Here is a 22,908-nt window from a genome sequence, read left to right as displayed (position 1 = left end):
TCTCTCTCTGTCTCTCAAATAAATTAAAAAAAAATTTTTTTTTAATTTAAAAATAATTGTACTTCTCAGATGTCCATGACTGTCTCTCTCCTATGTTGGTCTTTTTTTCCAAGAGGCATTTCAAGAGTCTTAAAAAAAGACAAAATTATAAAAAGTGAGTTAATCAGAGGAAAAGTGAAATAAAAAGATAAGAAATAGCATTGGGTCAGAGGCCAGATTTACACAGATTGAACGTCATGAGATCCTGTGTTCTTTCCAGATGACACAATTTGGCTGTGGCATGCCTAGAACTCAAGACAAGAATGAAGTACAATGTGTTATGCAATTCTGTGCTATGAAATAAGAAAGTGAACCAGTGGCTTGGGGAAAGTCACCCTGTTCCAGGAATGACCCCTGGAAGAATGTTTCTTGCAGGATCCCACTAAATGTAGTGAATACCAACTATATTATCCATGAGGGAAAATCCAATGACAGGTTTCAAGGGACTCTCTTTTGCAACATCCTTCTAAGGAAGTGTTTTAGGATCCACCACAATAAGGACTCTCTGATGTTCTTTCTTTGCCAAGGATCTACGGGGTTTGGGAAGAGACACAGAGTACCTTTTGTAACAGCAATAAACAATAGCCAGAGGCTATCAATCCCTTCTGCTTGAGTGTTTTGTGGAGATGTCAGGAGGGCTCAAGTCCCTAAAAGGGATTTTTTCCCCAGGGTCTCCCCAGAAATCAGGCAGGTGTCAAAATGCCACAGCTCTGTTCTATTAAAGCCATTCTGTGAGGGGCCCCATATGCGTGGTCTAGGTTGAGATGGAGAATTTTATGTTATGTGTCTTTCCACAATTTTTTTTAAAGTGTGGTCTAAAGACTCACTTTCTCAAAGTCTAGTTTTTTTTTAATTGTATTTTATTAAAAAAATTTTTTAATGCTTACTTATTTTTGAGGAGGGGGGAGGGGCAGAGAGGGAGACACAGAATCTGAAGCAGCTGCAGGCTCTGAGCTGTCAGCACAGAACCCCACGCGGGGCTCGAACCCATGAACCGTGAGATCGTGACCTGAGCGGAAGTCGGATGTTCAACCCACTGGGGCACCCAGGCGTCCCTCTCGAAGTCTGTTTTAACCCAAGGTTACAACTTAATGTGTCTAAAGGAATGAACAGATGGCAGAAATAATATATGGAATATTATTTCTTGCAGCAGAGTGTTTGACAAGTATCAAGTAGCAGGGTTTAGGTTTCCATCTTCTGACAAAATCCTGGAGTGCAGATATTCTCTTTCTGCTAAGGAGACAGCAAGTACTGTAAAACAGCTGTTCAACCTGGCCCATGAAAGAATCGTCTGGCGAGCTTTTAAAACTACAGAGGCCACTGCCTTCATTGGGGTTCTGACTTCGTTGGCTTGTGATGGGACTTGGCCATCAGTACTGTTGAAACAGTTCTCCAGGTGATTCTAATGTGCAGACAAGGTTGAAAATTACTACTTTTAAGTCAACAGAGCTGGGGAAAGGTTGATTTTTTTTAAATTTTATTTTAGAGACAGCACAAGCAGGGGAGAGGGGCAGAGGGACAGAGAGAGAATCTCAAGCAGGCTCCACACTGAGCATGAACCCCACGATGCAGGGCTTGATCCCACAGCCCTGGGATCACGACCTGCACCAAAATCAAGAGGTGGAAGCTCAACTGACTGAGCCACCCAGGAGCCCCAGACTTTCTTTTTTTTTTTTTTAAATAAAAGTTAAGCAACCCAACCACAGCCCATGCCTGAAGAGCCAGCCAGGGATTGCCTGTGTCTTTCTCACATAGTTTCCATCTTCTTGTTCTTAGTCTAACCCATGTAAACAACAGCTTTCTGTCTTTGTTGTGTACTTTGTAATTGGGCATAACCCTTTAAGGCTTGAAGATATGTCACTTGATCTGAACAATAGGTATTATAATCCTTATTTTCCAGATGAAGGAAGTCTTCTTTATTCAGTGTGAAGGGATTGAGCAACTAGCTGCCTAGTACCGTCAAGGGACAGGGTAGAGGTGCCTCACTGATGGTACATGTGACACAACTGACTGTCACTACCTTGGATTGGTGTTCCTGAGACCATTGTGGCCCTGAGGTCCACTAAAGGAACATGTGCTGTTCTGCGGCTGCACTGGAATGTTGTTCTAGACCTCCCACACACTTTGCATCACAAAATATTAAAGTACAACAAGTCTGCTCTGAGAAACAGACTATGACAAAAAAGCCGTATCAGGGGAAGAAAGCATACATACGGACTCTAGTCCATCAATTGCAAGATGCGTTAATTATTTTATGGATAAATAAGAAATCGGAATAATGCTGCCGTGTAAACTACAACGTACTGTTGATTGTAAGACATCCTGATTCTGAAATCACTTGATTTGATGACGTTAGAGTGTTAGATGATAGAATGCGAGGGGAGAGAGTCATCATAGAATCGATAAAATAAGGTATTTGTAGCCACATGTCCTCCTTTTATGCTCCATAAAGAAGGTGAGCTGTAGTTTCCCAGGGCCCACTAGCCAAAGTGGGGTTGCTGGAACTCCAAGTACCCGCTTTTTATGAGTCCTGTTCCTTTCCCTCTCTGTGATGTCCAGAGGCTCCACAACCCCCCTGGGCTCCCTCCCAGCACTGCCACACCAGGTGGCTCTTTGTTGATCTTCTTATGCTCTAGACCAGCACTCTGCAATGGAAATATGCTGGCCACCTGCCTAATATTCTTGTAGCCACATTACTGGGTACAAAGAAAAAAAAAAAGAAAGTAACTTTAGTAATATATCTTATTTAACCCTGATATATCCAAAATAGTATCATTTCCACATGTAAATCAATTTAAAAATTATTAATGAAATATTTTACAAGCTTCCCCCCCACTCCCTGTTAAGTCTTTGAAATGTGATGTCTATTTTATATCTGGAGCATATCTCCTTTTGGACCCTACATTTTCATGGGAAATAGTTGACCTGTATCTAGATTTCAAAACATTTATAGTTAAAAAAATTGATTCACATACCCAGCATGTCCCAAACATACCTAAAAGCTTTTCAATAACCAAATTGAGTATCAGTTTTAAAAATTAAACTAATTGAAATTAAATCAAATGAAGACTTGTGTTCCTCTGTTGCTGCATCTCAAGCTCTGAATTGCCATATGTGGCTGGCCGGTGGATACCACATTGTATAACACAACTCTTTTTTTTCTTCTTCTTATTTTAGAGAAAGATAGAGAGAGCCTGAGTAGGGGAGAGGGGCAGAGGGAGAAAGAGAGAATCTCAAGCAGGCTCAATATGGGGCTTGATCCCACGACACTGGGATCATGACCTGAGCTGAAATCAAGAGTTGGAAGCTCAAGTGACTGGCCTCCCTGGGCTTTCCATAAAGCCTTCACTGCTGGAAGTCTGATGGGCTCCACATCTTGAGTCAGGCTCTTCCCCGTCCCCAATCTCAGAGCCTAAAGAAGAATTTTTGCCTGCAGAAAGCCCGCTGCTCCTTCCAGGCCAGAACATAGCTGACCCTGGAGCCCTGGAGAGTTCTAGGAGTGCTTTGAGACCTCAGCTGCCCACTGCCTTCAATACATTTCTCTGCACTTGTCCCATTTGGATGTTCTCTTCTGCTGTCAGGGTTATTGAGGTGAGGTGAAGGGTAGAGACCTTGTCCTAGGAATAGGTCCCTGACTTAGGAGAGGGGCTGGGGCAAATCCTGTGGTTGACTCTGCTTTGAAGAACTCAAATAGACCTCTCACCTGCTATACTTAGCTCTGAGGCCCCTCTCCATTGCCCTGCCAGGACAGTGCCAACCTACTGTGGAGGCTTCATGGCCAAGTGGGCCCTTCACTACTGTGCACTGTAGCAGCTGACTTGGTCCCAGCTCTAGACATGTCTGATCCCCAGGTACAGGCTGAGCCACATCTATTGGGTCTTGTCTTTTGCCTCCTGGCTACCTGGACCCACCAACTGGGTCCTTTAAATCTGGGAGATTGAAAGGGCCATTGCCATGGCTTTCCCCACTTCATTTTTCACTTTTTCTCCTTTTGGAAGCCAGTCATTTAAGGTTTAGGACATTGAAAGGCAACCACATATATGGAGGGATTTAGAAAGGTACCACATAGACCCTCAGTGTCTGCCTCAGGATGATCTCTGGCAAAGGGACACAATATAACAATGAAAACATACGTGTGCACGCGCGCGCCCACACACACACATACAAACATACCAGAAAACCCTGGAGAAGGGGGAGAATCTGATTTCCAGAGCTACCACATTATAAGATTCAAATGTCCAGGTCTTTTTTTTTTTTTTTTTGGAACACAAGACATAAACCACAAGAAAGTTATGGTCCATTCAAAGGAAAAAAAAATAGAAACTATTCTTGAGAAGATGAAATGGTGGACATAATATACAAAGACTTTATTTTTTATTATTAAAAAAACGTTAATGTTTATTTATTTTTGAGACAGAGACAGAGCACAAGTGGGGGAGGGGCAGAGATAGAGAGGGAGACACAGAATCTTCGCTCCAGGCTCTGAGCTGTCAGCACAGAGCCCAGTGTGGGGTTCAAACCCATGAACCATGAGATCATGACTTGAGCCGAAGTCAGATGCTTAACCAACTGAGCCATCTAGGCCCCCTTAGACAAAGACTTTAAATCAACAGTCTTAAAGATTCTCAAAAAGCTCAAAGAAGACCTGGACAAAGTCAAGAAAATGATGTACGAATGAAGTGGAAATATCAACAAAGATATAGAAAACATAAAAAGGAACCAAAAACAAATTCCAAAGCTGAATAGAAAACCCAAATCAAAAATTCACTAGAGGCATTCAAAACAAGATTGAAGCAGGAAGAACAAACAATCAGGGAACTTGAAGAAGCGACAACTGAAATGATCAAATCTGAGAAAAAGAAAGAAAAAAAAAATAGAAGAAAAGTGAACAGAACCTAAGAGACCTGTAGGATACCACTGAGCGGACTGTGGGAGTCCCAGAGGGGATGACAGAGAGAAGAGGGTGTAAAGATTTTTTAAAGAAATAATGACTGAAAACCTCCCAGAGACATGAATATAAATGTCCAAGGAGCTCATCAAACTCCAACTAGGATAAATTCAGACCCTCCCACCAAGACACTTATAATCAAACTCCCAAAAGATGACGACAAAGATAAAAATCCTAAAAGGAATGTGAACGAAGCAACTGGTCACATACAAGAGATCCCCCAAAATATTATCAGAAGATTTATCTCAGAAACCTTTAACATCAGGAGGTAGTGGATTGATATATTCAAAGTGGTTTTTAAAAAATCGTCAATCAAGTATCCTACATCTGGCAAAACTATCCTTCAAAAAATCAGGTAGAAATTAAGATATTCTCAGATTAATGAAAGGTGAGGGAGTTTGCTACCACTAGACCTCTCCGCAAGAAATGCTAAAAAGAGTCCTGCAGATTGTGATGACAGGACACTAGAGTTATTTGAAACCATATGAAGAAATAAAGACTTCTGGTAAAAGTAAGTACCTGGATAATGATAAAAAGATGGTACTATTACAACCTTGGTTTGCAACTCTCTTTTTGTTTTCTACATAATTTAAGAAACTAGTTCATTAAAAAAAATTATTACTATATGTTCTGGGACACACATGCATAAAGATGTAATTTTGTGACATTGATAATCAAAGAAAGGGGATAGAGATGTGTAAGAGCTGAGTTTCTGAGTGTCATTCAAATTGATCTCATGTAAGTTCGAATAAGAGTGTTATATTTTAGGATGTTGGATGTAATCCCCATGGGAACTACAAAGAAAAGCAGCTATGGAATATACACAAATAGAAATGAGAAGGGAAAGAAACACTGTAATGACAAGAAGTCAACTACACACAAAAGAAGACAGTAATGCAGGAGATGGGGGGGGGAACTATAAGGCAAATAGAAAACAAATAGTAAAATGATAAAAGTAAGTTATACCTTATCAATAAATTATTTGAATGTAAATGAATTAAACTCTCCAATCAAAAGACACAGGTTGACAGAATGCATAAAAGAAAACCATGATCTAACTGTATGCCAGCTGTAAGAGACACACTTTGGATCAAAGACACAAATAGGTTGAAAATGAAAGGATGGAGAAAGATACTTCATGCAAATAGTAACCAAAAGAGACCAAAAATGTGTATACTAATATCAAACAAAATAGACTTTAAGTCAAAAAATATTATAAGAGACAAAGAAGAGACAGTACATATATATATACATATAATATATACATGTACATATAATATGTATATAATATATGTATATATTCTATATATTATATATGGACATTATATATATTATATATATATTATATTATATATAAGGACATTATATATTAAAAAGCATTCAATATTTTGGCCCAGGTCATGATCTCGTGGTTTGTGAGTTTGAACCCACACTGTCAGTGCAGAGCCTGCTTGGGATTCTCTCTTCCTCTCTCTCTGCCCCTCCCCCTTCAAAATAAATGATAAATAAACTTTTAAAAACATATTCAATAAAGCAAGAAGACATAAAATATAAAAATTATAAACACCGTGCACCTAATAATCACAGACATATATAGAGAGAGTACATATATGTATATATGCCAAAACTGATAGAATTGAAAAGAGAAATAGTTCTACAACAGTTGGAGACTTAAATACCACACACACAATATTGGATAGGACGACCAGATGGAAGATGAGTAAGGAAACAGAGGGCTTGAGCAACATAACATATCTAACAGATGTATTAGAACACTCAAGCTAGCAACAAAAGTATACAGATTCTTCTCAAGTGCACATGGGGCAATCTCCAGCATATGTCAGGCCATGAATTAAGTCCCAAGAATTAAAAAAAAAAAAAAAAAAAGATATAGACATCATACCAACATTCCACTTCAAACACACTGGGATGACGTCAGAAATCAGTAACAGAAGGAAACTGGAAAATTTGAAAATTGGTGAAAATTAAGCAACAAATTTGAAACCACTGATAGTTAAAGAAGAAATCACATGGGGAAATTAGAAAATCCTGAGAGATGAATGAAAATCAAAGTGCCACATACCAACACTTATGGGATGCAGCAAAAGCCATGCTAAGGGGAAAATTATGGCTCTAAATGTTTACATTAAAAAACAAGGATCTCAAATCAATAGCCTGACTTCACAACTTAAGGAACTAGAAAGAGAACAAAATAAACCCAACTTAGGAGAAGAGGGGAAATAAAGATTAGAGCAGAAATAAATAGAATAGAAAAACAATAGAGAAAATCAACAAAAAGGTTAACAAAACTTCTTTGAAGAGCTTAACAAAAGTGACAAACCTTAGCTGGATTGACTAAGAAAAAAAAAAAAGAGAAGCTGCAAAATACTAGACTCAGTAATGAAAAATGGGACAGGACTACAGATACTACAGAAGTACAATTATAGGAGAATATGATGAAAAACTGTATGCCAACAAATTGGATAACCTAGATACAGGGACACATTCCTAGAAACACCAAATGTACCAAGATTGAAACATGAATAAATAGAATTCTACATTTTATTTTGAACTTTAATCCTTCCTAAATTCTTGAAGCCTTAGTTTGTTTCTCTTCATTCGTAACACAATAGGCATCTAGAAAATTTGTTTTCTAAATTCCACTATTGCAGCGTCTTCTGAAACATGATTGACATTTTCCTTTCTAGATTAAAAAATGGTTTTTATATCTTGAAATCTGAAGTTTATTCAGACAATATTTAAAAGACTTTAAAAAATTACCATGAAGCAAGGTATTTTAAAACCACTGTTGGTATTTAATTCTAATGTGTAATTTTATATTTTGAGGCTATATTTTATTGAATTTTTAAAATTTACTTTGAGAGCTTAGCATATTAGCAATAGAGCTGGAAGCAACTATGGAATGAAATCCAGAAGTCAGATTAGAGTCCCTTAGGCCAAATTTGACACAATTTGAATTTAAAACTGAACTTGTCAACATTTTAAAATCAGAAGAGAACACATACAAATCCAGAGGATGTGGCAATACCGGGACTGAATTTCTGCCTGACAACAAGTGGCTATACTCACTCCCTTCAGGCCACTCTCCAGCTTCCCTGCTCCCCATGGCTCCCTATTGCCTTGCACCAACCCACTGCATCCATTGGCATGATCCTCTGGGCCCTGCGCACCCAGGCCAGCCCTCCTCCTCCTCCTTCTGCAGAATTGTTCTTTTTCTTCTGAAGGGGCCATGCAAGCTCTGGACCCATCTCCTGTCTCCTCAGTGTCCTTTTCTGCCAGGCAATGCCTCTTTCTCCTGTGTTCCACCTCTCTCTCTCCTACTGTCTCTCAGTTTACACAGGGAACGTGTCCCATAGCTCAAAACATCTTTCCCTTCCCAGTTGCCCAGGACTTCCAGTTTTACAGCCAGGATTGTCTCATTCACAGTGTCTACTATTTGACAGCATCTCGGTGGTTGTTTGCCAATAAAGAAATGGCCAGATGGATGAATGCCAATGGAACAGTGTCTGTTCTACCCATTTTACATGTTATTATTCTGCTTCTTGTTAACTTCCACGTGTAACTTTCTCGGTGGAATCTAGTAATGTTCAGCTGTTCCAGGCTGAAGGTGTATAAAACTCAAAATGACAACTCCTTAATGTATTCTGAAAACGTAACTATTAAGAGAGCCAGCTTATGTGTGTTTGGCCCTTGACCACCATCGCCTCCCTGTGGGCAAACTTACCTGGAATTCACCTTGACCCAAAGGCTGCATCCTGAGCTTGGACCCAGACCTGGAGGACTTGTTGCTGGCAAGGGGGTGAATGGATGGGGAGCACGTGCAACAGAGGCTGAGCTCTTCCTGCCTCGGGTGACACTCTCTCCCACCTCCTCAAGTTAGTGGAGATGGGCAGGCCTCTGACTTCTGTAATTTAATAGGAATTCGGTGTTGCCTCTGTGTCCTCCTCATTCCCTGCTCCACACTCGATCTTGGTACTTTGAAATCCTTACTGAATACTGGGTTCACACAGTGGACAATTAACAAAGTGTTCATTTTAAGCTTATTTTTCTGTAGTGCACCAACCTGTGCTTTCACTTGTAACCCATTTGTGTTATAAGGTTCCCTTCTTCTGTTGTCACTTCTCCATGAAACCTTGTTTATATAAAGGAGAGTGAGCCCCAGGCCAAGCTCTGTCCTACTCGCCTAGTTCTGAAAGAGTCCTCTGCCTTCAAAGAGCAATGTCAGCAGCTAGGATATTGTTGCTGTGGAGGCTGTGCCACATGTCACAGATCACAGAAGGACTTCAAGGCCACGTGGGCCGCCGTGACATACGAAAAGCACACATGGGTCACAGCTAGGGCCGGGGCTGGAATGCATGGACCTAGGCAGCCCCGGGTGTGCAGGGCCAGCCTAAGTGTGGTCCTGTGGGGCGTCCTCCACCCTCCTGTTGACCACCCCCTCTGGCTGCCCTCTGAGGCAGGACAGGTGCCTCCCCTTCCCCATTCACTCACATTCTGTGACCAGCACAATCCCTGTCACTGTGCTGTCCACGTGAGGGACATCTAGCTGGCTGGCAGGACATCTCTGGGGCTGCACCTCATAACCCTGCCCTTTGCCGGGACTGGTTCTGGATTCAGATTCACAACTTCAGACATAAGGGTAATTGATTCATTTCCACTTGAGCCTGAGTCCCAGCCACGTGACTGAAGGGATGGGCCCTTGGGAAACCCTGAGACCACATTTCCTATTCTTTGCCCCTTGTCCTGGGTGGTAGTTCCATCACTGATAGTCTGTCCTCCAAGACATGTCCAGGGAGAAGCTTTCAGACAGGCCCGAATCCTGGGCCTCCTGGGCCTCCCGGGACAGGTGCTGCTGTAGCAAACTCCGGATGAGGGATATCACTCTTTGGCCTTAACTAGACAGAGGATCCCAGAGCAGCCGAGGGCTGAAGCCAAGCGATGCCTACCGGGAAAGAGGGAGAGGAGTGAGCTCTGCGATCGGGACTAGTCTCCGGGTGCCCTGCCAGCTCCCAGAACTAGAGACAGAGCTCTGGATGGGGCCGGGAGCCGCGGGGCTGTGGGGAACCGGGGCGCCCTAGGCCGGTGGCCTTCAGCCTCAGACGAGGCTACTGCACCCCGGCGACTGGAGGACTACGCACTAGGTCCTCCTGCAGCCGGCCTGGCCTCCGGTCGCTGTCGCCTCCTTTGGGAGCGGAAGGAGGTAGAAGGGGGTGGGGCGGAGCACAGGCCGGGCCTAGGGGCGCAGTCAGGCCCCGCCCCGGCCCCGCATGCACGCCGGTCAACTTCTAGCTCAGTTCGGCTTGGGCCTTATCCTAAGAGTACGAAACGCTGACAGCCACCATGATCTTAGGTTACTGGGACATCCGTGGGGTGAGCGAGGGGGCACCGGGCTGGGGGTGGGGGTGGGGAGAGGAGGGGCGCGAGGGCAGCAAATGGGGCCAGCTGCCAATACTCCCAGAAGGTTCCAACTCCTGGCCGGCTGCAGTTCAGCCATTACCCGTCCTTCTCAAGTGGGCGTGTGTCTGAGTCCGTGTGTGTGTGTGTGTGTGTGTGTGTGTGTGTGTGTGTGTGTGTCGAGCGCGGGTGGCGGCTCTGGGAGCTGAATGAGATTATCTGCAGCAGAGAAAAGCAGGATGTCAGGACTTCTCTGATGTCTTCCTCGGGTTTCCCTCCCAGTGGGCTCACGCCATCCGCCTGTTCCTGGCCTACACAGACTCACACTATGAGGGAAAGAAGTACACAATGGGGGATGGTAATGGCATCCCCTCGAGTTCTGACTTGTGCCCGGCTCCTCCTGACTAGTGACCAAGCCCCCCATGCCCTGGCCATGTGCTGCTCACCCCTGCCACTCGCCCCAGCTGGAGCAGGGCCTGCCCTTCCCTAATTCCTCTGAGCTGTGTAGCAGCTTGGCCTTCCAAGGCAGGACAGAAGAGGAGGGTGCTGGAGCCCCTGAATCAGTAATCGGGTGGATTCCCCTTAGGACTTACCTAAGTGTTTTGTAAGATACTGCTGTGGGTTCCAGAGTCTTATAAGCGTTCTTTGTCCCCAAACATGGAATGTGAGACTTAGTGGTCCAGATTCCAGATCCACCTGTTTGGGGGGCTTTGCCACTGACTCCTCATCTCCACCCCATCCCCCAGTCACCAAAGGAGGTGGGGTCTGGGGAGTCTGTTTCACTCCCTGTTCTCCACCACAGCTCCAGACTATGACAGAAGCCAGTGGCTAGATGAAAAATTCAAGCTGGGCCTGGACTTTCCCAATGTAGGTACAGGGGTGAGAGTGATGTGGGGACAAGTGAGGAGGTGGGGGTCTCCGCCATCTGCTTTCCCAGCTCAGAGGTTTCAGGATTTGCTGCCTTCTTCTCAGGCTTTCAGCTTCCCGGTTATCCGCCATGCTCTAGGTACCAGCCCAGTCAATCATTTGCTGATTTAGTGCCTACCATGAGCCAGGTACTGAGAGTGCCCTTGTTCAAGGGAGGGGGTGCAGGGGGCCCGTGGCCTACCCACCTGCCCCAATTGCCCTTGTAGCTACCCTACTTAATTGATGGGGCTCACAAGATCATCCTTTGCTACATTGCCCGCAAACACAACCTGTGTGAGTGGGGCTGGGGACGGGATGCGGGGAAGAGGTGGCCATGCCCCTGGGCTTGCCTGGGGTGAAATGGTGACAGTGAGTCTCCTTTGTGTGGACTGAAGGTGGGGAGACAGAAGAGGAGATGATACATCTGGATATTTTGGAGAACCAAGCTATGGATGCCTCTAATCAGCTCACCAGGGTCTGCTACAGCCCTGACTTTGTGAGTCCCTTCCCTGGACCAGGCAGGGCTGGGCCGGATTTTGACAGGACTTTTGCGATCCCTCTACTTGACATTTGAGCCCCGTGGAGCTTCTGATCCCCAAGCCAGTCCCTATACTGTCGTCAAAGTGGCCTTCTTAACTCAGTGCATTAGATGAAAACTCTGACTCGGTTCTTGCTAACCTTAAGATAGAGTCCAGTCCCCAAGTTGGAAATTTAGTACCTAGACAGTGTGTTTGCCTTGTTTGCTCACACTGTCTCCTGACACCCCCAAGTCTGAGTATCTTTGTGCAGCAGGCAGCTCAGGGGCAGCCACAGGGCTTTGTACCTCTCTCTTCTTTCTCTCAATCTCACAAATTCTACATCTTTCCAGAAACTGCTCAAGTGCTGCTCCCATCTATCACCCACAAGGTAGACTATAGAATATCTTTCCACTAGGCCGTTTCAGTTGTGTCTTCTTTGCTTCTGCCTGATGCCTGAGTCCAGAGCTCTGCCAGGCTCTCACAGTACTCCTGGATCGGACCGGGGGGTGGTGGTGGTGGGGGGGAATGGTGGCGTTTGAAGATGAGTGGTGACAAATTCAGGGACAGTGAGGTGTTGTTCTCTACCTTCCCTCTGCCTCTCCCGGATGGGAGGTGGTGCCCAGTAGGAGTCTGCTGAACACAGATTGGAGAATTCATAGGCTGGACAATGGCCCAGCTCCAGTGGGGGCACTGGGGGTCATGCACAACTCAGGGGAGCTCTGCATCTCTGCCCAGAAAGTCTGTGTCTGAGGGTGGTGATGGCTCCTCTGTGCCTCAGGAGAGACTGAAGCCTGCGTATCTGGAGTCCATCCCAGGCGAGATGAAGCTGTACTCACAGTTTCTGGGGAAGAGGCCTTGGTTTGCAGGGGAGAAGGTAAGGGGAATGCTTTGGGGGATGGGGGTTGTCATTTCTCCCAGCTTCAGAGTTAGGTGCTCATTTGTTCTTTGCCTGTCTTAGATCACCTGTTTGGATTTCCTGGCTTATGACATCCTTGACCTGCACTGCATATTTGAGCCCAAGTCTCTGGACGCATTCCCCAACCTGAAAGAGTTCGTGGCCCGCTTTGAGGTGATTCCCCTATCCTCCCTACTAGTTATTTGTCGTTTGTCTTCTGTCTTTTCTCTGATCCTTTCCTAGTCTTAAACTAAAAGAAAGAATGGCTAGATGTGTGGAGGATTTACTTTATGCCGGACTGTGCTCACATCTTACCTATATCGTGGGAAATTTAATCTTTACGACACTCCTGCATGGTGGCAGCGCTGTCACCTCCACGTTACAGATTAGAGCAACGAGGCAGAAAGAAGAAGGCATTTTGCTGAAGGTCACAGAGGCAGTGCAGGCTGTCCTGGGCTCCCAGGCAGTGGCTGGTTGCTATGGGCTGCAGTGAGTGTCTCTCCCTTTCCTGCACCAGAAGGTACGCTTCCGGACCTTTACTTGTCCGGGTCACACGCTTGGGACCACGTGAATGCAGCCGATGTTCAGGAGTGTGCGTGTCGCTGGCGTTAGTGGAGTGGAGACGGGGGAGGACTGATACTGCATGAGAAGGACACAGACAACATTTACTCTGTGCCTCCGGGCAGCTTCGCTGCAACCTGATCCCTGCGTGGGGCTGCGCTGAGACCCCAGGTGTGTAGCTGGTACTGGGAGGTGAGGACATAAGCGGGGGCCCCTGAGGAAGGAGCTCATCTTGAGTCTTCTGTGGTGGGGCACTCTTCTTCCCTTACCTCCGTGTGTCCCTTTCCTTCCTCATTCCAATTACCGAAGATTCTGTGTCAGAGATGGGAGGGTCCATTCATTGTAAGTCCTCTTTGCTGACCTGATCTTGTGCTGTGTGTGAGGCACTGTGTCAGGCACAGTGGGGAAGCAAGGGTCCCGCAGCCAGCGTCCTGGGACTCAGTGCAGGCAGAGGACCACAGGAGCACCCAGCTGTGTGGTGTGGGTGCTACCAAGTAGAAGCTGGGGGTGCACAGCCTGGGCCTCATCTGACGTCACCGGTCACCCTTTGCCACTCGCTGGAGGGCACAGAGTCTGCTTTATGAGAGATGTGGGGATTTGGGGCACTCATCCAGCAGGATTTTCAGCCCGCAGTCTGTTTCCCTGTCCCAGTCCCCATGGAGAGATCTGCTTTCTCAGCTGGTTTGTATCAGCGCTGGTTCTGGGCCCTGGTGACTGGGCTTGGGGATTATGCCAGAGCTCCTGGGACCGGCTGGCAGGAAGGACAAAGACAGCTGTGGGCTGCCATGTGTGGCCTGCTCGGTACAGGCAGTCCCAGGATGTTTGAGTCCTTTAGAACTCACCGGGCCCTCCGTGTCTTGGGAAGACGGTGCTCAGACATCCCTGAGTGCTCTGCCCAATGGCTGCAGCAGAAACTGAGAGGAGGTAGTTGGTGCCCATAACATTGGGCTCTGGTACCAGGCCAAGCAGTTGGACTTTTTCCTTTCAGAGAGGGTAATCAGGGTCTGGCCTGGCCTGACTGTCACGCTCCCTAGCCTCTCCCTTTCGTGCAGGTTTTGCTGAGTCACTGGGTGAGGTCTGGCCTCTGGTGCCAGCTGCCCGGGCTCATTCTGATCCCCCCTTTGTACTGGGGTTCCCTGTGTGGCAAACCCTGGGAAGCCGGGAGCCTCCCTTGGCAAAAGGAAGGTATTTGTAAGACAGAGAGGGACAGGGCCTCCTGAGAGGGTTGGGTGGGGAGGAGGGGGGCGGCAGAAAGAGCACAGACCCGGAAAGAGAGCAGCTGCACTCGAGCCCTTCCCCCCTACTCGTCCTGGGAGACTGAGAGGCCCTGGAGCCCTTTGTGTGTCCGTCAGCTTGCCTTCTGATGAACGGAGAGAGTAGGACCTCTCGTGTGGGTGGTTGGTGGAGGTTCTACACCTGTGTCGTTGTCTCCGGTGGAAGTACAGCCCCCAGCACAGGGTAGAGTCTCCGGATGTGCTATCTCTTACTTGCCACAGTGGTCACAAGTAGCTGGAAGTTTAAGTTAGGCCAGGTGTGGATTAACAGGAAGACTGTTTTATGTCTTGACACTGGACCTCACGAGGACTGGTGCCATACTTGATGTGCCTCAGTAGGACTGCTTGAGCCCCAGCGGGGCAGCAGATCCTGATGGTGGACCTTCTTTTTCCACCCGCAGGGCCTGAAGAAGATCTCTGCCTACATGAAGTCCAGCCGCTTCCTCCCAGGCCCTCTGTTTCTAAAGATCGCCTTTTGGAGCAACAAGTAGACCTACGCGGGAGGCGATGGGAGGGAAGAGCCAGAGCTGTGGCTGCCCTGTCTCCCCGAACAGCTTTCTTGCTTCCTTGTCCTTTGTTACATTCCTCTGTCCCCATGAAATACCTTATTGGCGCCCCCCCTTTTCCTGCTCCCTGTTCCGTTTTCATCCAGGCCCTTTGACACCGGCTCTCCACTTTGGCACATTCCCTTCCCCACCAATGTCAGCCCCTGTGCTAGAGCCAGCCAGACCATTCTTCCCTCCGTGGTTGCTCTACTTTCAGGAGCCTGACTGGCTCCTGGTCTGTAGTGCTCAGCCCCGAGCTCCCCGGCACTGCCCTGACGCCCAGTATGGCCTGATGTGTACTCCTGGTTCCCCCAGGGTGTCCCTGCCCAGCCCAGCCTGATCCCCAGTAAAGCCTTACTCACCCCTGACACATCTTGTCTTCTTCACTCCTGGCCATTTGATTCAGGCCCCACTGTGTTTTGTGATATGCGAGTCCCATTTTCTGTTGTGCATTGGGCCGGCTTGGTTAACGGGGATTTGTGTGTGGTGCCCAGAAAGGGGGCATGTAGGGTCCTAAGGATTCTTGTTCATTTGTATCTCTACTTCATATACTTCTGTGCCTCTGCGTGGGGTCTCTACAAAAAGAGAGAGGCTCTTCTGTGTCTGGGTTCCTATTTCATTCAGCATTCATGGAATGCCTCTTGGGAGCTTGTAGTAAGTACTCTGTGTTGTGGTTCAGGGGCTCTTGGGGGTTGGGCAGTCCACTGATAGTCTGGGATCCTGGCTGACTACATTCTGTCACCCTTTCCTGGGTGTTTTCCCTGCTTTAGATACCCTTCCTCTGTGTTTTTAACAACTGTGAAAGGTGAAATGAAATGTAATCACTTATGTTAAGGGGTTTGGGGGCACCTGGGTGGCTCAGTAGGTTAAGTGTCCGACTTTGACTCAGGTCATGATCTCGCAGTTCCTGAGTTTGAGCCCTGCGTCGGGCCCTGTGCTGACAGCTCAGAGCCTGGAGTCTGCTTCAGATTCTGTGTCTCCCCCTTTCTCTGCCCTTCCCATGCTCATGCTCATGCTCTCTCTCTCTCTCTCTCTCTCAATAATAAATACACATTAAAAAAAATTTTTTTTTAAAGGGGGGGTGTTTAAAATGCAGTGAGGAGGCTATTAAGGAGATAGACCTTAGGCACATCCTCATTAATGAAACCATAAACTTTGAACTGGGCCAAATTGCAAAGATTCCAGACTCTGCCCAAATGCTTGCAACTTTCTTCAGTTAGAGACTGCTCAGTAATAGACTTAGCAACCAACTATATTCAGCCAACGTTAGTTTTCTGCCACCAACACCAATCACAATTCTTTGTAAACACATATAAATGTCTTTTAAAACCTTTGACTTTTGTTCCGTAAGGGAACTTGGGTTGCTGCCCAAGTCTGTGCTCCCTGAATTACAGTTCTGAGACCCTGAGTACATGCTTTTGTTTTATTTCATCTTTGCCTCTTGGTCCACATGACATCTCTCAATAGAACAAGAAAGGATAGGAGTAAAAAGGAAAGAAGTAACAGAAATTAGGAGTGACACTAAGTTAAAAGATCAGTAGAGAGAATAAAAATACTAAATCTGAGTAAAATAGATGTAGCTGTAGGACAGGAGTTGGCAAATGTTTTCTGTAAAGGACTAGATGGTACATATTTTGGGCTTTGGGTGCCATATGGTCTCTGTCACAGTTACCTTGTCATTGTAGCATGTTAGTTTGCAAGCTCCTCGGGATCTTCCCAGGTATAATCTGAGACTGGCCCCTGTACTAGGAGGGCAGGGAGAGACAGAAGAAACAGGCGGGTCACTCCAGGTTGGTAGGTGGCAGGTTTCATGAGCACGGGATCTTACATATGAGGCTTGTCTCGGGTGGCCGCAAGGTGGGTAGATCTCCACACCCACCTGCCAAATCTTAAAAATTTATATAGAGACCTTAACTGGGTTCAGTCCTGTGTACCGTCCAGATGGTCTCAACATCAAATCACTATCTCAAGGCTATGTCATTGACAATGGTAAATAACCTTACCTTCACAACAGCTAGCCCCTCAAGGCCCTGGAAACCTTGCTTCCAAATTCCTTAGAGACTTATGCTATCCCTGACCCCCTTCCAACCTGAAGGTATATAATCTGTCATCCGTCACAACCCCAATGCAGCTTTTTCTGCCCACGGGTCCTGTCCCCGTGCTTCAATAAAACCCCCTTTTTGTACCAAAGACGTCTCAAGAATTCTTTCTTGGCTGTCGGCTCTGAACCCCCACGTTTCCACATCATTTGGTGACCATGAAGGGACTCAGTCTTCCCATCTAGACTCTGAGCCTCGGTGCGAACTTGGTGAGTACTTCCTCTCTTCTCCCTTTACTTTCATTCCAGGGGCTTTTCAAGGAGGATGGTCTTATTGGAACACTTTCATGTGCGTTGCACGGGCTGTAATCCTCTAGCCTGTGGCTACGCTATGGGGAAGAGAAAGCCTGCCTTTTGGCTGGAGGTTAGTACCGTGACCAGAAAGGTAGTAAGAAACCCGATGCCCTCTCTTTATTCCTGTCCTTATACAAAGTTGTCTGTCTTGGGCAAAAGACAGCCACCCAGGTGGCTAACACTGCTGCCGATCTCAAGATTCCCATATGAGGTTTCCTCTCCATCGGTATAATGTGATCCCCTCCACATCTCTGGTCTGGCCACTTCTGGCAGCGGGACTTCCACTTGGAGCTCGCGGAAACTAGTGCCCAACTGAATTAAAGCCCAACCAGGGACCGTTTCCTAGAGAAGTTGGCTGTAGAGACTGCATGGGTTGGAATGTTGCTTAGACCGTGATGGATTTCTGTCTGTACTGTTTTCTGTCAGTGTTCCCTACTAACTACTTAAGCTACAGAATTGGATAATTGTCCCTTGTAAAACATTTGTAGTCTTTTCCATGGCTTAAAAAATAGCATAACCTTCAAGGCAAGGCAATAGCATGGTTTCACTGCAAGACTTGGACACAACGTGGCATGGTATTTCAGTCCATTCACCAGGCACCCATCTGTAGCCTAGTATGCAATGGGGAAGCGAGGGGACACTAGCATCTCTCCTATGCTCCTATGGGGCCTTTACAGTGGGATGGTGAGCAACAGCGATTTTCATTCGACGCTTTTGACACAGGGAACCTCTGACATAGCCTGCGTGGGATGCCACCTGGGAGTTGGGGGCATTTTGGTAATGGACCTTCTTTCTTCTTCAGTCCCCAAGGACTCTCCCTTGGGATGCCTTTTAACCCACTGGAATCAATTCAGATTGCAAAATTTAGAAAAGGACCAATCTGCTGTAACACTGCATGACCCCAGTAGGATCTATCAGTTAGATCTCTTCTGTAGGAAGCAGGGCAAATGGATGGAGATACCCTAGGTCCAGGCCTTGGGGGCTCTAAATCAGGACCTGGATCTAAGGGCCTCTTGCAGAAAATGTTTGGTCACTAACCAGGCCAGTCAACTCCCTCCTGATATATTGGATGATAATTACCTAAATAGGCCTCCTCCTGATGGAACCCAGGTGGCTGGAGGGAAAACAGGCCATCCCTAACGAAGGGGACACTTTGTTTTGGGGAAGTTTCCTGTCTTCTCTGGCCTGACATGGACTACGTATTGCCACTTTAGTGGAAAAAAACAAAAATAAAAACATGTCGTCTGCCCATCTGTCTGAGGTGATGAGGTTTAGAACCAGGAATCTTCTTTCTCTGCCTTCTGGCAGACCCTTGCCTCATCTGTTTCCATACCACCTTGGGTATGGCCTGTATAACTGGTTCCTGTACTATCCTGGGTGCCTCTGGCACCATTGGCTTCTCCTCCTACCATTCCTGTCAAGGAGTGAAAATCATCCCCCTTGGACTCCCCACTCCAGATTGCCTCACTGGAGCCCCAGGTAAAAATTACCAATGGGGAACAAACTGATTGATTTTTAAGTGGACCCAGGTGACATAATTTGGTTTTTAACTTGACTTAAGTTTGTTGATGTAATTAAGATAAACATGCCTTTAGAGTTTTCAGCCTTAAATATGAAATTTTTATTCTACCAAGGTTAACTAAAGGTCAAATAAGCTGGTGTTATTTCTCTTGCAATCTGTTAGCAAAAAGACAACTTAAAATGATGGTTAATTTTGTCTCAAAGTTTTCATGGGTAATTGTGAAGATAGCTTTCAAAGTCTTTGGTAACCTGAAACTTTAAAGTTTTGTTTGGATGACAAATTGGATTGAATTCGTTGGACTTCTAGGTCTTTTCCAAATAGGATACAGTGCCAAAGCATTGATTACAAACATAAGGTTTATCTGCATTTGACTTCTTATTGCAGAGAAATTAAGGATATTTGGGTCTGTTGGTGAACATCTTTTGTGCTTGGTTGATTCATGAATTTGCCATCTAAGGAATTCTGGTATAACAGTTCACGACCAGTTACTACTTAGTTTTCACTGGAGACTAAGGTTTCTAAGAATGCAAAATTCTGCTAAATGTAATTAAGACTGATGGAAATAAGGGAAGCAACTCTTAAAAAGGACATAAGGAATGGAAATACATTTTTTGTTGAAGGTAAAGGAAAGTAATTTTGTCCTAAAATGAGACTGGTTGTTTGGAGGGAAATGGCTTGGGACAAAAATGAATGAAAAGGAAAGTTGTAGAAGGTTTGTGAAGGGAAATCTTTGGAAAGGAATTTTATGTGTGGCCAAGACAGACTAAGGTTGAAATGAATGGATTTTAAAAGTACACTGGTATAAGATTGAAATTCTCCTTCTCTCTCTGTTCAAAAGACAAAGTTTCTTGAACTCTTGGTTTGTACTTGGCAAGAAAATGTAAACAAAGTTGTTTTTTCTTTGTCTGCCTGGAAAAACCAGTTTCTAGTCTTTGCCTTTATCAGGTCTTTGATTATCTATAATCCTATTTAGGCGTGCGCTTTAAATCTTTCTGAGGTTTTAACAAACTTCCCTGAGATTTAAAATTAAACTGACGTCTCTTTGACTAATTCGGCTTGTTTATTTGGTATCTTATGTTCTGGTATAAGGTTGTCACTCGATATTCTGATTATTGAAGTGTTCTGTGTCACAGAAGTAACTGAATTTCCTGGTCAACTGCATCATAATGAACTCTCATCACATCGTTAACAATGTTCATTTTGGGTTTTTGTATTCATAATTGTTCTTATTCTCTTACAAAATGCATTTCATCTTCAAGGAGATTGCTAAAAAGGGCTTTTGACAAATACAGGTATTTGATGTCTTTAATATCATAAAACTGAAATGGGAAAGAATTTCCAGAACTAACTAAAAGCTGCATTTAAACTGAACAAGAATTAGTAACATGAGACTAAATGAATTCAGAAGAAATGAGTCTAGCTTTTGTGATTCTTGTTTGAAATATTGCTGGTTCTCTAACGTTCTTCCAGATTGAGGAAATTTTCTCTTAAGAGATCTATGACCTACCGAAATGTGATAAAGTATTCATTTGTGAATAAACTGAAACATTTAACTTTTTTCTCTACCTGAACCCTTTGAAATGCAAAAAGTGTCAGTGAGTATTCTTTCTTCCATGGCAATCATAATCACTTATATAAGTACAATGAGAATCTATTCTCCTTGTAACAGGGCACCATTGCAAACGTTGGTTATTTTACCAAGGCTTTGACTGGAAAGCCATACATAGACTCATGATGAAAGGGCTTTAAGGAACTAAGGTTGACTTTATTTTATTTTATTTTTATTTTTATTTTTATTTTATTTTTGAGAGAGAGAGAGAGCATGAACGGGGAGGGGCAGAAAGACATGGGGACAGAGGATCTGAAGCAGGCTCCCCGCTGATAGCACAGGGCCCGACACAGGGCTCAAACTCACAAACCACGAGATCATGACCTGATCCGAAGTTGGACACTTAACCGAACCACCCAGGTGCCCCCAAATAATACATTTTAAAGTCTGGGGTAGAAGCAGTTGAATGTAGGTACTTCAGACTGAGGCAACCAAAAAAGATGATTTTATTGTGGCTAGGATCTAGCAGAGATCCCAAGACTTGGGATTCTTTGGCACCTGTGATGGTGCTCATACACCATTCAGTGTGTATCCTCCCCTTCTAGAATGGGAAAATAAGACACTCTGAGCACATGGCTGCCTACATGGGTGTCTTGGCATCACAAGTATCTATAATCAGTTGCTGTTAATTACAGTCACCTGGTTAGTATTCCTTGGTTATCATTGTATTAGCAGAGGAAGATATAGCTGATAGAGACCCCAAGACAGCAGCTTATAGAGCGTGGAAGTTTATTCTCATTTCATGTTTCATGGGGCAATGGGCCAGGCTGTTGAGGCAGCCCTGCTCCATGAAGTTATTCAGAGACCTAGCCATTTTGTGGCTCGGCCATCCCCAAGGGTGCATCCACTCCTCATCTGAAGCTGTATCATGAATATGGGAAGGGAAATAGAGAAAACCCAAGGAAGCAACTTCCCATTGTGCAAGTGAGGGAGAAATTGCATGCATTACAATCATTTACATTTCGTTCACGAGATTCAGTTGTGTGGCTATACCTAGTCATGAGGGTAGACCCATATTTTGACAGAACAATGGATTTTGGCCAACTATAGTCACTCCCACACCCAGAAAAGTGAGGATAAAAGTTAAATTCAAGTCCAAGAAAAACCTTGGGTTTAAGCCAGTGGTTTAAAGCAGGTAGGATAGAGACTAAGGTATGAAACACAAGATCTTTATTTTTGATATCAAGAATTTAAATTTTTTAATGTTTATTTATTTTTGAGAAACAGAGAGAGAGAGAGAAAGAGAGAGAGAGAGAATGAGCAGGGGAAGGGCAGAGAGAGAGAGGGAGACACAGAATCAGAAGTAGGCTCCAGGCTCTGAGCTGTCAGGACAGAGCCCGACGTGGGGCTTGAACTCATGACCCGGGAGATTGTGACCTGAGCCAAAATTGGACGCTCAACCAACTGAGCCAACCAGGTGCCCCATTTTTGACAAACCTAAGGAGAATGCCATATCCCTTGGGTTCCTTGTTGCTGGAGCAGGAAAATGATTTATTAGAGGTATCAGATTGCTCACTGGATCCCTGAGAGGGCCAGTGAGTTGGCCTTGGAAGCTGGGTAGCCAGGAAGTGTGCCTAACCACATGAAAGATCATTCTAGAGAAAGTCCCACAGCCATTGCTGGGCTCAGACACTGGAGCTCCTACCCCTGACATGTGAGAGCAGACGCCAGGGTCTCCCCACTGCTGCTTCTGAAACCCTGATCCCTCCACTCCTACCCATACTAGAAAATCAGTTCTCAGGGCCTGCTTCTTCAGAACTGAAGTCCTGTACCACTGTGCATATTTAACAGAGCCTAGGTCACAGGCCTGTGCCTCAGCCACAAGCAGGGCTGGAAAAGCAATTGGACTAATGAGGATTAAGTTCTGCTGTATATAACTAAATAATAACAGTGGCTTAAATAGGGCAGGTTTTTATTTTCAATGGAAAAAAAGACCTGGAGATAGACAGTCAAACACCAGTTGTGTTGGCTTCACAGGAGCCTAAATGACCTAGCTGAACTTTATGCTCTATCATTCTCAGCATGTGGTATCCATTCTGTGTGTCACCTCATGGCCCCAAATGGCTGCTAGAGCCCCACTACATCTGCATTCCAAAGAGCAAGGGGAAGAGAGAGGAATGGGGGTTGCTCTTTCCCTCATAAGGAAACTTCCTGGAAGTAAAGTATAACACGTCAACTTCTACTTCGTTGGCTAGAATCTCATCAGATTGGAAATGATGTCTTTTGCCCGGGAAGTAATGTGCCCAGCAGAAATGGACTGCTCTGTGACAACAGAAGTTGGGGA

The 22,908-nt window shown here is 45.4% G+C and overlaps 1 protein-coding gene across 1 annotated transcript; it reads left to right on the top strand.

The window, feature by feature from the left end:
- Positions 1–9,792: 9,792 nt before the first annotated feature.
- On the top strand, positions 9,793–17,291 carry LOC109271852 (glutathione S-transferase Mu 4-like). Its single transcript, XM_019457528.2, has 9 exons — positions 9,793–9,854; positions 10,022–10,218; positions 10,617–10,760; positions 11,205–11,269; positions 11,536–11,602; positions 11,704–11,804; positions 12,605–12,700; positions 12,785–12,895; positions 14,958–17,291. Exons 1-9 carry the CDS (start codon positions 9,793–9,795, stop codon positions 15,045–15,047), a joined length of 933 nt encoding a protein of 310 aa, XP_019313073.1. The 3' UTR covers positions 15,048–17,291.
- The last annotated feature ends 5,617 nt before the right edge of the window (positions 17,292–22,908 follow it).

The sequence above is a fragment of the Panthera pardus genome, unplaced genomic scaffold, assembly GCF_024362965.1.
Source record: "Panthera pardus isolate Hobbes unplaced genomic scaffold, ASM2436296v1 HiC_scaffold_11, whole genome shotgun sequence".
Taxonomy (NCBI): Eukaryota; Metazoa; Chordata; class Mammalia; order Carnivora; family Felidae; genus Panthera; species Panthera pardus.
The sequence above is the reverse complement of the archived record's forward strand: the minus strand, read 5'-3'. Positions and strand labels throughout refer to the sequence as shown.

Bases quoted from the DNA above. Each gene is read 5' to 3' on its own strand.
- LOC109271852 (XM_019457528.2), top strand. From the start codon at position 9,793: ATGTCCAGGGAGAAGCTTTCAGACAGGCCCGAATCCTGGGCCTCCTGG. The intron at 11,805-12,604 runs GTGAGTCCCTTC...TCTGTGCCTCAG, and splicing joins TCTGCTACAGCCCTGACTTT to GAGAGACTGAAGCCTGCGTA. The intron at 12,896-14,957 runs GTGATTCCCCTA...TTCCACCCGCAG, and splicing joins AGTTCGTGGCCCGCTTTGAG to GGCCTGAAGAAGATCTCTGC.